The sequence below is a fragment of the Odontomachus brunneus genome, unplaced genomic scaffold (genome assembly GCF_010583005.1).
Source record: "Odontomachus brunneus isolate Ranch 3 - 2012 unplaced genomic scaffold, Obru_v1 Obru_scaffold_073, whole genome shotgun sequence".
NCBI classification, from domain to species: Eukaryota; Metazoa; Arthropoda; class Insecta; order Hymenoptera; family Formicidae; genus Odontomachus; species Odontomachus brunneus.
In genome coordinates this window covers 1,348,884-1,364,042 of record NW_022639523.1, presented here as the reverse complement: position 1 = coordinate 1,364,042, position 15,159 = coordinate 1,348,884, and the positions used below count along the sequence as shown (strand labels likewise).

Genomic DNA, 15,159 nt, shown 5'->3' with positions numbered 1-15,159 from the left:
GCTCGACGAGTGATAGCCCACAATGGTTCAGTAAACCGATTTTCGAACTTTGTAATCAATATATGTATGTATTGTATGTAATCATACTTGCATAACGAAAATATAATAATAACAATATTAGTTCAACCAAACATGTTCAAATGTGCAACACGTAACTTCTCTCATTCGTGATCGAATTGTTCAGATTCCTCTTTATCTCATTCATTGCAATAGTGACGAGATTAATATTGTTATTTCGGATCGAAATGAAGAAATTATTATCGTGATTATTCACAAACTAATAGAGAGAAGACTATTTAAAATTTTGTGAAATGGAATTTTTTTACGACTTTATTCGATCAAATATGTGATCAGACAAAGTTTCACGTGAATTTCGCGCACGTCTAAAAAATCCTGTCTCATCGACTATCGCGTTTAACGATTATTTTCAAGAATCTTCTCCATCGACAATCTCGTTTAACGATTATTTTCAAGAATCCTTTCTCATCGACTATCGCGTTTAACGATTATTTTCATGCTTTTTCTAATTATCAAGCTGCCGGTATTGTCATTACAGACATTTCAAGGAGACATTTCGAGGCTCGTTGGCGAGTAGGATCCAATAGCGTATCACAAAATCGAGAATCACTGAGAGCGAACTCAAGTGATGTAACGTGATGATATCAACAATATAGTGCTATATTTTTACTACTTTCGTCGTCTTTCCGAAGGCGATGAAAGGACATCACAAACAGATACGCGCTGACTGCTAGCCACTGAGGAGAAGTGTGTGGCCAGGCCGCAATAAAGCGTTTAATCGATTCGCGCAACTGTGCTTTATTGATTATCCGATTTCAATATACCACTGCCGTTGCCGACCGCCAATTGCATTCAGTTGCCGTGGAATGAGACTAAATGTAACGTCAGACGCTTACGTTTTCGCGTTCAAACGTTCTCGGGACTCACAAGCTGCCTTCGATATTAACAACGATACCAATTAACATCGTATTAATGACGCCATGAGAACTGAGTTCAATTACAGTGAAGAGCACGCGCGCGGAATTCTATTTTCGCAAATTCGTGCTTGAACCTGTGTCGTCTCCGCAAATGTTTGCGAAGAAAATCTCACCGCTATTCGTTGAGTACGACGCGATTCTTACAGGGCAGACAGGACAATCGTTACTACCCCATACCGTCACACATGCGGGAGGATTTCCGACAGACACTCGCGCTGTCGCAAAGAATTGCACCATCCATTTAACGAGGCCACGAAATTGACATGTCCTCGGCATTTTGCATTTCCTTGATGAAAGGCAAATATTGGAGCGTCGCATAACTGTCGAGGATATTGATTACCAAACATATCGAATTGCCGGGCGCATTTTTCATCATTGCGCGTCCCGCCGTCGACCCAGCCGTTATAAATCGGTCAGCTCGCGTCTCGATCGTGCGCACCTGATGAACGATCGTTTTCGCTATACGCGCGACGGCAATATCCTAACGAGCGTGGCAATCCATTAAACTCTTATTTGTTTGATCCGGTAAATATCACGAATAACGGTGTATCACCATTACCAGCGATAAGAGCATGTTGTACACATAATAATATCATGTTTGTCATGTTTGTGCAACAACAGAACGGATTCTGATAATATTTTCACGGCGCGACATATGGAAGTTCCAAAAATTTTATTGGTTTTTTATTCGGCGTGAAAAACAGGAATTTATCGGTGAACCATATTTCTCTAAAATCGCGATAATCTGTGATTTGAAGATTTTAATCGCACGCCATCGCGATTACTTTGACCGCTTTCGCCGCGTGAGAAATAAAAGATGAACCGAAAAACCGCGCCACTCGCCATCGCACAGTGGAGTCAAATGAAATTTCATATTTCAAAAAAGACTACAGCTGCGAAATTTAATTTTTTATGCCAGTTTTTATATCTTTTTTTTTAACGAAAGTTAATGATATTTTTAGAACAACTTTGTCAGGCTTTGTCTTTTACTTCCCTACTTCAAACATTAAGAAGTTGGATTTAGAGATGTTTTCTAATTAAACAATAGATAACTGATTTCATATCTCATCTAATTTAACATCAGGCATAGACATTAATATTGGAATTAAATATATAAGCTGTAATTGCAAGTTTAGAAATAACTGTACAGATTAATATAGTCACACTAAATCTTATCATAACTTAACAAACGAGATTAAATTATAATAATTAATGTTATCTACTTTTTATTAATTATTGTTCTTGAAGTAACAAGTTTTAAGCTTCTGCTTCTATTGTTTGATCGGAAAAACTTCTAAAAAACTTCTTTATGTCTGATTTAGAGAAAAAAGGGAACAAAAAAAAAAAACAAAAATCAGACTCGATAAAGTTCTTCTAAATTTCACTAGCTTTCATAAAAAAAGGCTAGTACTTGGCTCAAATTTCAAGACTGTAGCCTTTCTTGAAACATGAAATTTGTTTGATCCCACCATGCATTTCGCGGTGATATCTCTCGATCTCTTGCGAAAAGGAAGGTTGACTATCACACACGAGCCATCTGAAAAGTTATCTGGTGCGACAACGACGACAGTCGACTAAAGTACGGCGAGGAGTGGCTTCCTTACAGGAAAAAAGGAAAAAGAGGAAGACGTTTGCTCGTCTTACGTTAGGCTCTTCGATTCTCTTGGAAGTGTGGCTCGCGAAAACGGGCATTACTTCGAGAGGGGAAGCTCGAGGAAGCGTGAAGCACCGTCTACCTATCTTTTTCTTCCTCTTCCTTTAGTGGAGCGACATATCGATTCCTTATCGTTAACAAAGTTTGTACACCGCCTAGTCGATATCGCATTGCCTGTGATCGCATTGCCTGTGATCAAGGAAGCCTTTTCTTCCTTGATAATAGTAAGATTTTTTATCAAAGAACTTTATATCAATCACATAAATCATCGATTTGGATATATATTATCGAGTCGCAACATTAATTCTTTTTTACTTTCTATATAGATTTATTTTCGTGATACTGCATGAATATCTATGCCGCATTAATGAAAACGAAATAAATCGGACGTTTGAAAAATGGCGTAGCAGCGCGTTTTCGAAAACATTTCGCGTCGAAATCGAAGCGCACCATATTTCGTGTATATCGATAAAAATTGGTGATATTTCGAAAACGAGGCCGCGTTGACTTCGCAAAAATTTGCAAAATAATTCCGCGTATTCAGTCTGTAGTATAGCGAAATATCAGTATTTTATCACATAGAACGTATATTCGGCTCGCGCTGAAATGGATTTTACGTATTCAAATCCAAAACATAGGGACTCTGCCGAATCGAATTATTCTGCGCGTACACACGTATAATGTACATTAACCCTTGCTATTGGACGGATGTCTACCTCGGGTTATGCACTAACACGATATAATTATCGTAACATCTATACCTATGGACATGATCGAAAATGCACCTAGCTTAGAATCGGCATAAACACGATATCATAACTAATTTATAGTGACGATCGTTACGATTGCATAGTAATGATAACATTAATAGCAAATAACGACATATTAGCAATTATTGTATTAACGCAATTATTGCGTTAATAATGACGAACAATGGAAATACGGATATATATTTCATCGAAAGATGCGAACGTTGCGTTCTACATAATCCGCCTCGATGTGACATTTTGTTCACATCATTAACTCACATCATCTACTCTTGCATTTATCGATTAACCATTCCGCGTGCAATCGTAATTCTCGGGACACACTACTTTCTGGGCTTGTCAGACTCGGGTAACTTTGAATAGTCGTAACTTTGTTGAAAATCAATATTTTTTAACACATTTTTCCAGAGATATAGAAAAGCTGTAAGGTAACGCAATAAAATCGAAATCTGCAAACAATTTTCCAAATGTGCTCGAAACTTTTATGAAAGTTGACGAACGATCGAATATTCGTGCGGGTTTTCACAGGCCCAATATTGTACTCTCGAAATTTTTTAGAGAAAAATTTCACTTGAAGAATAGAGTGAAACATCGAGTCACTCGAAATTGAAGAATGGATCTGATATATTGCACTGTCACAAGAATTCACTCTGAATCATGCATCTCGTATGGAGTCAGAACCCTCACTCCGAGTTTGAGAGAGAATGAAATATTCACTCTTGCAATTTTGAGTGGCTGTATTTCTACTGTCGCTTCGAGTGAATATATTGCCACTTTTAGCTCGTTTTTAGTGAGATTCCATTCCAAGAAATTCAAAGAGCGCACGGAAGGGGTTAACGACATTAGACAGAACCAGATTGATCAACCAGAAGACTCGCAAGTAAAGAACTTTGTGCTGTTTTAAATCACGTGTGTCTTTTGTGCGAAATAAAATATAATTTATAAAAATGGATTAGATGCGCGCATATGTGTGTGTGTGTGTGTGTGTGTGTGTGACTAGGATAAAAAAATATACATGATAAAAGTAAAGCAAATATAAGCACCGTGAAAAAAAGTTATCGTTTGCGAGATTGAACGTACCTTCGAAAGCGTTAAATAGACTGCGCGCTCCAACACGGGCATGCATCTGTAAACGAACACGGCGCGCATCGTGACACCGACTAACCAGGACCCGAGCACTGTGTGTCAGTGCACAGGTCGCACAGAGAATTTCTCAAGTGGTTCTAACCAGCCCCGGTCCTCGGGGTAGTCTCGCGTAAGAGCCGAAGCTGCCGGCCAACTCGATGAAAACACGGTAAGCCCTTAGGAAGCTAAAAGGTGACAAAATGCGAGTAACCGGCGTTGAGACGCCGAAATGATGGCGGAGTATCTCGAGGCGCTTCACGGCTGTACTTCCCGGTAATATCGTAAAGCCACCAAAGGCACACAGGGTGTATTGCGCGAAATACGTGACGCTGTTGGACGGTTATTACTGTAGTAAACTGCCGCTACAAGAGAATAACACGGTCACAATGCCGATCAGGTAGAGCGACGCTGCGCTCCACCCTCGGAATTTATAATTTTTTAGGCTTCTCTGTAATCCCTACGAGTTGTTCCCGATCGATGTCGATCGAGATCACAATTGGTGCGACAAGCAGTCGCAACCGCCGGACGTTATTGGACTTCGATTTAACTTTCAACTACCGTTACTACCGTTTTCGCTGACACGTCGCGCGACATGTTCCTCTTATTTCTCAGGAAATCTTCCCTTTTGCATTTCCAGTTTATGTCCCGAATGTCGCGCTCGGTGAGAAATTGCCCGCACTCGCCGTCTGCGAGAGTTGACGCAGTAAATATACGCGAGACGGATCTGTCGACGCGGATAAGTTTGAACACTCGGTAGTATAATCGAAACACAGACATCGGATCCCAAGGGGTACCGCAGTTGTTTATTCGAGACCATCGCGTCTGTCCCTTTTCCGTCATCGCCCTCACCGCGTCTCCCGTCTCGTCTCACAGTCCCGTCGTTCGATAAAGTCGCGGACGCAGAAAGAGACGCAATCGTCGCCGACGAGGGGCCGGGCGTTGTGAAATTCACAGAACGATACGGCTGCGAGAGCAACGTGCATAAAGGGCACTTTCGCTTAAATTATGCATAGAGCATGAAAAATTCCCACGGCGAGCCTGGCTCCGACTTCCACCGGCTGCATAAGGAGATTCGCATTATCGTGCATGTTGAATGACAGGAAGCGAGAGGGAGCCCGAAGGATGGCCGAGAGGCTGGAGAGCAGCCGGCGCGGTATGAAATTTTTATCAGCAGTACACGGCGGAAAGCATGTCCGGAATCGGAACCGCTGGGTCCCCGTAGAGCATCGCGAGCAAGAGCGAGCGAGCAAGAACGAGGAGCACGCGAACGAGCCCGCGGAAGGTTCAAGTTGGATATTACATTGTGACATTCGTCCCTCGTGTCCCGACAACCTGTCGCACATCGACAGGCCTCTATTAACTAATCCCGCCTAGCGACATTCACTTGACTCGTCAGCTTTCTCTTTTGCTAATAATTAAAGCGTTAGTGCAAACGCAGCTGCTTTGTTTGTTATCTCTTCGTGATATCGAAATATAAATTGCTCTAATTGAAATAAAAAGCATTTGGAACAGGGAACTATCAAAACGATATAACGGATATCTGAACGTTGTATTCGGTTATTCGGAAAATTCATGCCGACTTTTTTCAAACAACGCTGCAGAGAGGTAGTGTGCTATTTTCTTTGCATGTAGATATATCTTTATTCAAGCACACACACATATACACATATGCAGTGTTTTGTTCCATATTCGGTTTTTCACCATCCCTCGCGCAATTTAAATCGATTCCAGAAGAGCGACGCGAATTTTTGTTCGAATAGCACAAAGCAATGAAGACCACCACTGTGTTTATACAGGAAGACTCCATTAATGCTGTTCCATTTTCTAGCATAGTGACTTCTAAAATTATGACTGTTGATTATTCGAGGAATCGACATTTTCTCGAATAATCTACAGTCATAATATAAGATAAAAATACCAAGATCTGGACATATTTTCCCTCAAAGAGAAACATAATAATGGCAATTATAAAGTGACAACTGTATAAGTTTTGTGTATGTAGAATTATGCATACAGTTTAATAAACTATTTTGTTGTTATTGGAATTAAAACTTTGGTTGCTATCACCAAATCACCATCCAGGATACCTAATCCTGGATATTCTTATTACTTTGGACTTTAAATACGAATATTGAAACTTTCAATATAAAATATATACACATACATCGAATATATACATATAGATTCCATGTTAAAAGTTTAAATATTTAAAAACGGAAACAATAAGAATGTCCAGAGCTAAGTACATGTCCAGACATTAGTACTTTTTACTTACGATTATTCATAATATGCGTCTGATTCCGAAAATTTCATGCATCACTATGCTAAGGAACAAGAGACAGCATTAATGGAATCCTCTGTACACCTCATACATTTTAGTCAGCGCGAATATCCTATCACTCGTTGTAGGCAAACCACTATTTACAGAAAGATCGTTCGTTTGTCTGTTTCAGGCCGATGTTGAAACAGATCAAGAACTCCGCGGAGTCGCACATCGTGCTGGACTGTTCCACCGAGAGGATCTACGACGTGTTGAAGCAGGCGCAGCAGATCGGGATGATGAGTGATTATCACAGCTACCTTATCACCTCTCTGGTGGGTACCCAGATTAAACGCGATTAACGATCGACTTGCCGTTCGTCATCGGTTACGAGGTAATCCCAGGTAGACGTAACCGCCAAATTGTACGAGGCGTATCGCGCTCGTAAGCCTAATTCTCGCGACCTTCATCGCTCATGACACCTGCGGCCTCGGTTTCGCAGAGTTACCTCTTCCGCCGAAAGCCGCGCGCCGAAAGACGCGCCGTCGACGACCGAGGGCCGATAACTTCACCGTCGGAATATTCGAGTACCTCGTAAATTACCGTTAAGAAGAGCGAGGGAATCGATTACCGTGAGAACGGCGGCGCTGGCCAGAGATTGCTTTCCGTTGTCTCCGCTGCCCGCCGTGATTGAAGATGCAGCTGAACGCGGAAACGGTTCGATGTAGCGTTAAATGACATTCGCGGCGTTGCTCCGCGGTATTATTTCTGCGGTGAGACAAATAACGACGAGTCTTCCTTGACGTAAATATTGAAAATAAATTGTCATTTCAAGAGATCGATGACGATTCGCAGAATTATATTTTTCATGGGGTTATCAACTTTAACCCTCCGCGTACAAACATTTTTTGAGATATACAGTTCAGTCTGGGTCTGTCAGGCAACTTTGAACTACCATATAATTTTATTAAAAATTAATATTTTTGGATTGATGTTTCAGAGATAAGTTATAAGTAGCACGGTAAAATAAAGACAAACAAATTCGCGTTTTTTTTAAATTTTCCCGAATTCTTCACGACAGTTAGTGAGCGATTGAATGTTGATTCGAGTTTCACGAATCCAATCCCGACGTGAAAATTTAAATTCGCCTTTCCCAGATCTACGACCTCGTGAACATAACGAAAATATCATGCAAGCGCGAAGCGCGCAATGCTACTCCCAAAGAGTAACTTTATTCGACCGAGTAAAAAGTGGAAACGTCGGCCAGCTGCAATTAAAATTGGAAGCTGTCTCAGGATAATTAGTAATTTACAGTCGCTTCGGCGACGCGAACGGAAGCCGGATGGCATCGTGTCGGACGAAACGCCGAGCCGTCGCCGTCGCCGTCGCCGTCGCCGTCGCCGTCACCGTCGCCGACGAGGACGACGTTTGCGCGACGGCAATAAGCGATAAAAAATAAATAAGGCTTTAAACGGACACGCTATATAACCGCGAGCAGTGCAATTTATCTTGGCGCCCCCTCTACCAGATTTCAATTTAGATCCATTAAAATGTAAATTAGCGAGGGTATTTGTTCAGGCGCCGCAGAGAATCGAGATACGCTTTCTTCCAGCTTCTGTCCGTTGGCTCTGCCGACGATGGTCGGTTTGTTTCACATGGACAACGTGGACCCATACCGATGATGACAAATCCCGTCGATCGTCATTTCCCTCCTGCAATCTCCGGAAAGATAACGAGTAACTGCAAGAGATCTTTGTTTAAGATAATTAGTTGGCCGAGAACAGCGATCTTCAGTTTGTTAGACAGCGGAAGTTCGTTCTGAAAGCGATTGCTTCATTTCGCCGACGCGACGACGTTTCGACTCCGCGCCCGCGAGAGAAGTCGCGTTCTATCTCAATTTAACGTTTGTCGCAAACACCCTAAGGAAGATCGATGAAGTCGGTCGTGGATTCTATTAATTATTTACGCTCGCGCCGCGGTCGCGTGGCAGTGAAAATCGCATCGTGTTACTTAGCGCGCACATTATCGACCCGCGCTATTAATTACGTACTTTACGACGTTCGTCTCGTATATTAATTATTATGGGCGCAATACCACGAGGAGGGCTAAGTGCGCGCAGCGCTTTCGAAGCGTAATCGCGCGAACGGCGCGATCTAATAGCGAGAGTGATAAATTGGACGTGATCGGATTCGTCGCACCCGGGAGGATAAGCACCCGGGGAGAGATGAAAAGGATAAGGGGCTGCTTAATAATTGCCCAATGTCGCGGCCGATTTCCATCGCGCGCGGGAACACAACGGTGTCTCGGTTGATTCCCGAGACGATATGTTCCGAGTCGGAGCTATTTATTTTCACTCACGTCGGCCAGTCGTCAAGGCTCTCCGAGGGAAAAATTGGCCATCATCCATCAACCTGACCTTTCCGCGCCACGATCAGGAAGTCTGCATGGCTGTTACACGTAGGCGGATATAGGTACACACACACCGTGGCGGCGGCGCCGTTTCCCGGGGCGGACGAGAGCATTAATGAATCTTGCTCGGTCACTTCGCTTGGCTTTCGACGAATTACCTTTCATCGAATTAAGTTCGCCCCATGAAACAGTGATTTCGCAATGAAATTATGGTGTCCGCCGTTCTCGCCGCAGAAGGAGAGAGATACAGAGAAAGAGAGAGAGAGAGAGAGAGAGAGAGAGAGAGAGAGAGAGAGAGAAGCGACGATGGATCTTGCAGCATCCTGTTCCGTCGAATTTAGAAACGCCCGCGCGTCCTCGCGTCCCCTGCGCGCTCATTACGGTTATTATGCCCGTTACGGTTACGGTGATTGTTATAGTCGTTATAGCCTTGGCCGCCATTAAGGTTCTTATTACGAGCATCCATCGCTCGCGATGATACGCCGCAGGATTTTCGCCTTGCACTTTGGGGATACCCCGAAGCCCGAGCTCGAGAATACGCTGCCGCGGCTTGAAATCGAATACATCTTCCGAGCGAGGTTTCGCGCGATAAAGCGCTGTTATCTTTTTCTTTTCTCCACCTGGAAATCGCGAAATATTTTGAACGACTCGAAGGCTTAGAAAGGTCTTTAGGTTCAGATGCTCCTTTTAGCTTTAGAGGTTTCCTTTCTTTCGAAAAGATGAATTTGTGATCGATTTTCCATCTCCCTACACACAGAAACATGCATACTACTTTCAAGTGGGTGTCAGTTGTTTCGAGTATTTTAGTATTTTCGAGTTCGTCACAAGCATCAGATTTATTCGAAATACATGAATTCTAATAACTTTGGCATCTCAACCAAGAATAATAAATTAAAACAAAGATTTGGTTCGCTCACACTATATAGAAACGAATCAATTCCTTCTTGGATAAAATTTTATAACATTTTTGCAAAGAGAAAACGGATTCTTCTTTCGGGTGATAAAGTGCTTTTCTCAAATTTGTTTTAAAACTGATATAAAAAAACATTCTTTGATGAAAATAGCCATTACTTAAAGGAAGGAAAACGAATAATTGTTTTTCTTTTCTGATCTGAAGATAGAATAATACTTTTCTGTGTGTACGTCATCGTCAATTTATAAACCTTGTCTCCTATACGCGCGGAAGAAACGATATTCTGTCGCAAGGGGTTGTTTGTTTCCGTTTGTTTTCCCTTTCTCTCCCTCTCTCTTGCCTTTCTTCGAGAGGTAATGCAGTGTAAGATAATAGTAAATTAATCGCGACGATCGCGCGCGTTCGTTATAAGTGTAATCGATTGCAAATTAAACGTTCATGCTCCCGCTCGGAAATATTCTGCCTGCCCGACGTACACACTACTGTTGTTCGCGCGGTGCAGCGTGCGGACACATCTGCCATGCACGAACCATCTGTCAAACGGCTTCGATGATACTCTCCGCGCCCACGTACATACTCGCGCGCGCGTGCTGTTCCCGTTTCAAACAACAAGTTACGAGCGAGCGGAATTTAATGACAGACCCCGGCAGTACCTCGCGAGAGCAATGCGGATTCGCTGTGTGAAAAGCGATATTCTTGCCGGATCCGTCGCCATATCCCGCGGGTGCTGATAATACGTCGAGGAAAAAACAACAGAGCCGCGCATTCTCTTTGTGTTTAGTCTTGCAGGTGAACAAAAAATCCGATAGCATGCATATTTACACGCTCTTTCGCATCGAGATGAATGCGAGAAGAAGAGTGGAGCGCGGCGATCCGTTTCTCACGGCTTCGCTGACGAAAGGTGTGCGAAGGATATTCCATGCTGCGAGAGACTGCAACTGCATGATCGAACCGCGATCGATAGCTATCGATATTCGCGCGTGACTCGCAGCCGCGATGTGTACGCGTAACGCGAAAACGGACGTGCATCGCGACTTTGGAGCGAGGCGTTTGCAAAATTTCGCACGGGAGAGACGCGCATCACGGTGACGAGGAACAATGACGATAACTTCGACGAATCGTCATGGGAAGAAGGAGTCCCACCGGCAGGTTGCACGAGTGACTGCAATAACAGGGCACTCGTTGTGTTTCCTCGCGGCGCGTTTTCCTCTACATTGCCCACGCTTGAGCCAGCCGCCACACCTTTTCCGACAGCAATAACTGACGCATACACGTGCGATATTATATCGGATATTAAGCGAGAGTAAGATAATTGAATCCGCGAAGTAAGTGGAACATGGCGATGATTTTCCGATGATTAAATAAGCGATATTGTAAGCTCGTTACAAACTAACGAGTATTCATAATAAATATTCATAGCGGCTGTCAGCTGCATCACTCGGGCTTGCAGACTGAAAATTCTTCCGCTGACTCGGAGTGGATTTTTCTTCGATGACGAAACTCGACTGGGTGTCTTCCTTCACACAATTTTTTCCCTTTTTCAAAAATGTTAGAAATATAGAATACCAAATATCACGTTTCGAGAGTGATACCATGAAAAAAAAAAGCATGAGGTATTCTAGATTCGTTTTTCAGCTTCAAATTCCACGGAAACAGAGGCGATGATCTCTCTCGGTAAAAATTTTTACGGGAATCTGCATGGGAGATGACTCAATTGAATAATCCGAAATGTTGGGCATATATCTTGGTGGCGCGATTCTTCCGTCAAAACCAATTTCGCGTCGAGCGGTACTCGAATTTTGGAACACCCTACATATTATTAATCGTAGAACGTATTCACGCTTCCAAATGACCCTCTTCATGGTCCTCGTCTTCATGTTGCCTCTTCCGAGCCCGGGGATCGTTGCACAACGATCGCCAGAGGAGCAGTAAACGGCAGAAGCGGTGGGAGGGAGGGAGTAAATTCATAGACACGCGAGGGGAACACATTCTCATCAGTTGCGTTATTGTGCGTCATTCTACGTCCCGGTTACAATATCATTGTCGCGGCGCACCACGTCCCGAAGGAGCGGACCGGACCGGACGTAGCCCGAGGCGTGACGATGATCGATCGGCGGTACGGCCGATCGATGCATCGGCATCGACACCTACGGCGAACGTGCCGCCGAGTGAAGCGTGCCGATTTACTCGCGAAGACAGCGGATCCGGAATACCGGATTTATCTATCATGTTCCGGATGCGGGACAAAGGATAACAAATGGCCGCGGCGGGCTCCTCCGCGAGTATTCGAGAAGACGGGGACGCGGACGCGCCTTCGAGCTACGACTTTAAATCACGTCGGCCACCAGCGTCACCGATATAGATAACGGTTCGGCGAGAAGGTACGCTCCATACTTGAGTTATCTTTATTCCTGCCGATAGCCGGCAGGAATACATCGCGAAGGACGCAAATTCGCACGTGCTTCCCACTCAGGTGCCAGGCGCGCCCGAGAAAGAGACTATAAATGGCGATGCATTGTGCCCTATAATGTATTAGAGTTCGCGCATCTCTACCGCGCGTTTCATGCGAAAAATAAGAATTTAGCTAGATTTACCAAACATCTGGTGAAATATGAACGAATCAGAATTCCGGTTGAAAAGTTGCCAGAATTTTGTTCGTGTTAACAATATTTCTGGTTAATCAAGCAAAATTTCTGGTTAAATTTTTTGGTTAAATTTCTGCTTAGATTTTCATAAATCTTGTTAACTCGAACAGAATTATGGCAACTTCTCAACTAGAATTCTGACTTATTTATATTTCATCCAATCAAATTTCTTTTTTCCATGCACAATTGCTTTAATACATTACAGAAGATAATATAGCTCGTTTTATACAGAATGAGCCACATGGACGTCCCAATTAAACTTGATTAACATATTGCAATAACATGGGACTGCACAAACTGCAGTAGCATGTTCCTCACGCGCTTGTACACATATCATTGTACACGTGTGTTTATTTAATAATGCGAGAAATGTCGCGATTGTCTTTCGTCGTTGCAGTAGCACAGCTACTCAATTCAATTCAATATCTTAAATTGCTTCCGTTTGCAGAAAGGAAAGTTATGTGTGAGGTCGGTGAGTTTCTTTTCGCGTGAAGATTTTAATAATACATTCACATTCGCGTGGGGTGATTTCAAATAAAAGCAACGCGAGGGAATAATGTCATGCCACGTGAAAGGCGAAACTCGGGACGGTTCGTGTTATAAGGAAACTCGTGAAAGAAGAAGATGGACATACTACACACACATACACACATAACAGAAGTAATTCCCAGGAGATCCTTTCGTACGAAAATCCCGAGTAGATTTGTTGATATCATCCTTCTGGCCAGTATTAAGCGAAGTAAATAAATTTTCGAGGAAAATATGCGAGATTTATGATACAGTAAAATCGATCCTTAACATTTTGTTTGGGTACTCTCGTATTTTTGACTTTTCTAATTGACAATGCGAATGCGTTCGAAGTAAAAACGAACTTCTGTTGGACATGTTGGGGCGGAACATCAATCTCCGAAATCACGCAGAATGTCGTCCAACTCTACCAGATTCAACATCTACCGCTGTCAAAGTGATTAGGGATCCTAACTGCGTATCTGGAGCAAGTCCTAGAACGTTTTGTTCTAGAGAGATCTTGCGGAAAATCTAGTGTCACGTGGGCTTTACGGTGAATCCGTTTGAGACTTATCCTACATGATTAATCCGCGGTAAACCGTAAAGCGGAGTATCCGACGAGAGCCATTACGGCCCGCAACATTAGTGTGTCGGTTTTACGGTGTTACTTCGTTCTATTACTCTTTTACAGGATTTTGCTGCACGAAAGCGCAGTATTATCACAGCTATTTTCCCGTTCAACTCTCTGTAAAACAATATTTATATCGTGCATACTCGTGAGTCCTGTTCTCGAATAAAGATCGATACAAAATATTTTGGGTCAGAATAAACAGTGATATACGGGTGAAACTCTCTCTGAGATTTCAGAGACAAGAAAGAGAGATACATAAATGGCATCACAATACGGTCGATAGGAAATTCCTATCTACTTTATTCTGATGACAAAAAATCACGTCACGATCGATCACGCGGGATTCTCTTCTTTCCAGGACCTGCACACCGTCGACTTGGAAGAGTTCAGACACGGCGGGACCAATATCACTGCCTTTCGACTAGTGGACCCGGAGAAGCCGGAAATCCAGAAGGTAATTCAAGACTGGATCTACGGTGAAAAGCGCTATAATCGCGAGCTTGATATGGGACAGAACAGCAACAAGGTAAGGGTCCGCTTTGCGAGATGCAAGGTATATAACCGGAAATGGATTGCGACCCGCCGTTGCATTTACGGCGCCACACTCAAGTCGTTTATTACGCCGATGCCGATATTTTGCTCTCAAAGTTCTCTCTTTTCGCGGGCATAGAGTATAAATATAAATACGCGCAGGGCAGATACCGACGGGTAGTGTAAGCGTGGGACGTTATGTATGCAAATGCAAAGATCGTTCCACGGACGAAATATGTTCTCCGTCCTTAAAGCGGCCGCGTCTCGCGTAATAACACTCTAATTTTGCATTCTTCGCGCAAGCTCGCCTGACAGCCGCATCGATCTACTTCTTGCTTTTTCCCCGGCACGAAACTTAGCGGCAGTCAGCCCGCGCTCTTTGACGTGGCCGAGAATAACGGAGCGAACGTAATAATTGGGTATTACCCTATTCGAAACTTGACTACCGCCGTGGGAAATTGAATTGCTCGTGACGCGTGCCGATTCTCATAAGAATGCAAATACCGCAAAGGCGACTGCGACTGTCGAGTCTCGTTCTCCATTTCGTCCGCCGAACTATTCGCAACGGTTCGCGTCGACCATTCACGCGCGGATCCACACATGGTTGCGCAAGGTATTCTCGGAATATCGAGTATTAAAGGGTGAAGCCAACAGGCAGAAGCGTCTGCTTCTCTCTCTCTCTCTCTCTCTCTCTCTCTCTCTCTCTCTCTCTCTCTCTCTCT

General features: G+C 43.5%; 2 protein-coding genes across 16 annotated transcripts in view; one reads left to right on the top strand and one right to left on the bottom strand.

Moving 5' to 3' along the window:
- LOC116847073 overlaps positions 1 to 15,159 on the bottom strand; it is a 280,111-nt gene that overhangs the window by 83,937 nt on the left and 181,015 nt on the right. The gene's annotated exons all lie outside the window — the stretch shown is intronic.
- LOC116847068 (glutamate receptor ionotropic, kainate 2) overlaps positions 1 to 15,159 on the top strand; it is a 330,836-nt gene that overhangs the window by 287,177 nt on the left and 28,500 nt on the right. For all 10 annotated transcript variants that reach the window (XR_004378653.1, XM_032821664.1, XM_032821662.1 and 7 more), the window contains 2 exons: positions 6,995 to 7,136; positions 14,265 to 14,432. Coding sequence is in view for 9 of the 10 variants with exons in the window: in XM_032821664.1 (XP_032677555.1) it covers positions 6,995 to 7,136; positions 14,265 to 14,432 (310 nt within the window). In the remaining variant the exon portion in view is untranslated. The remainder of the gene's footprint in view (positions 1 to 6,994; positions 7,137 to 14,264; positions 14,433 to 15,159) is intronic.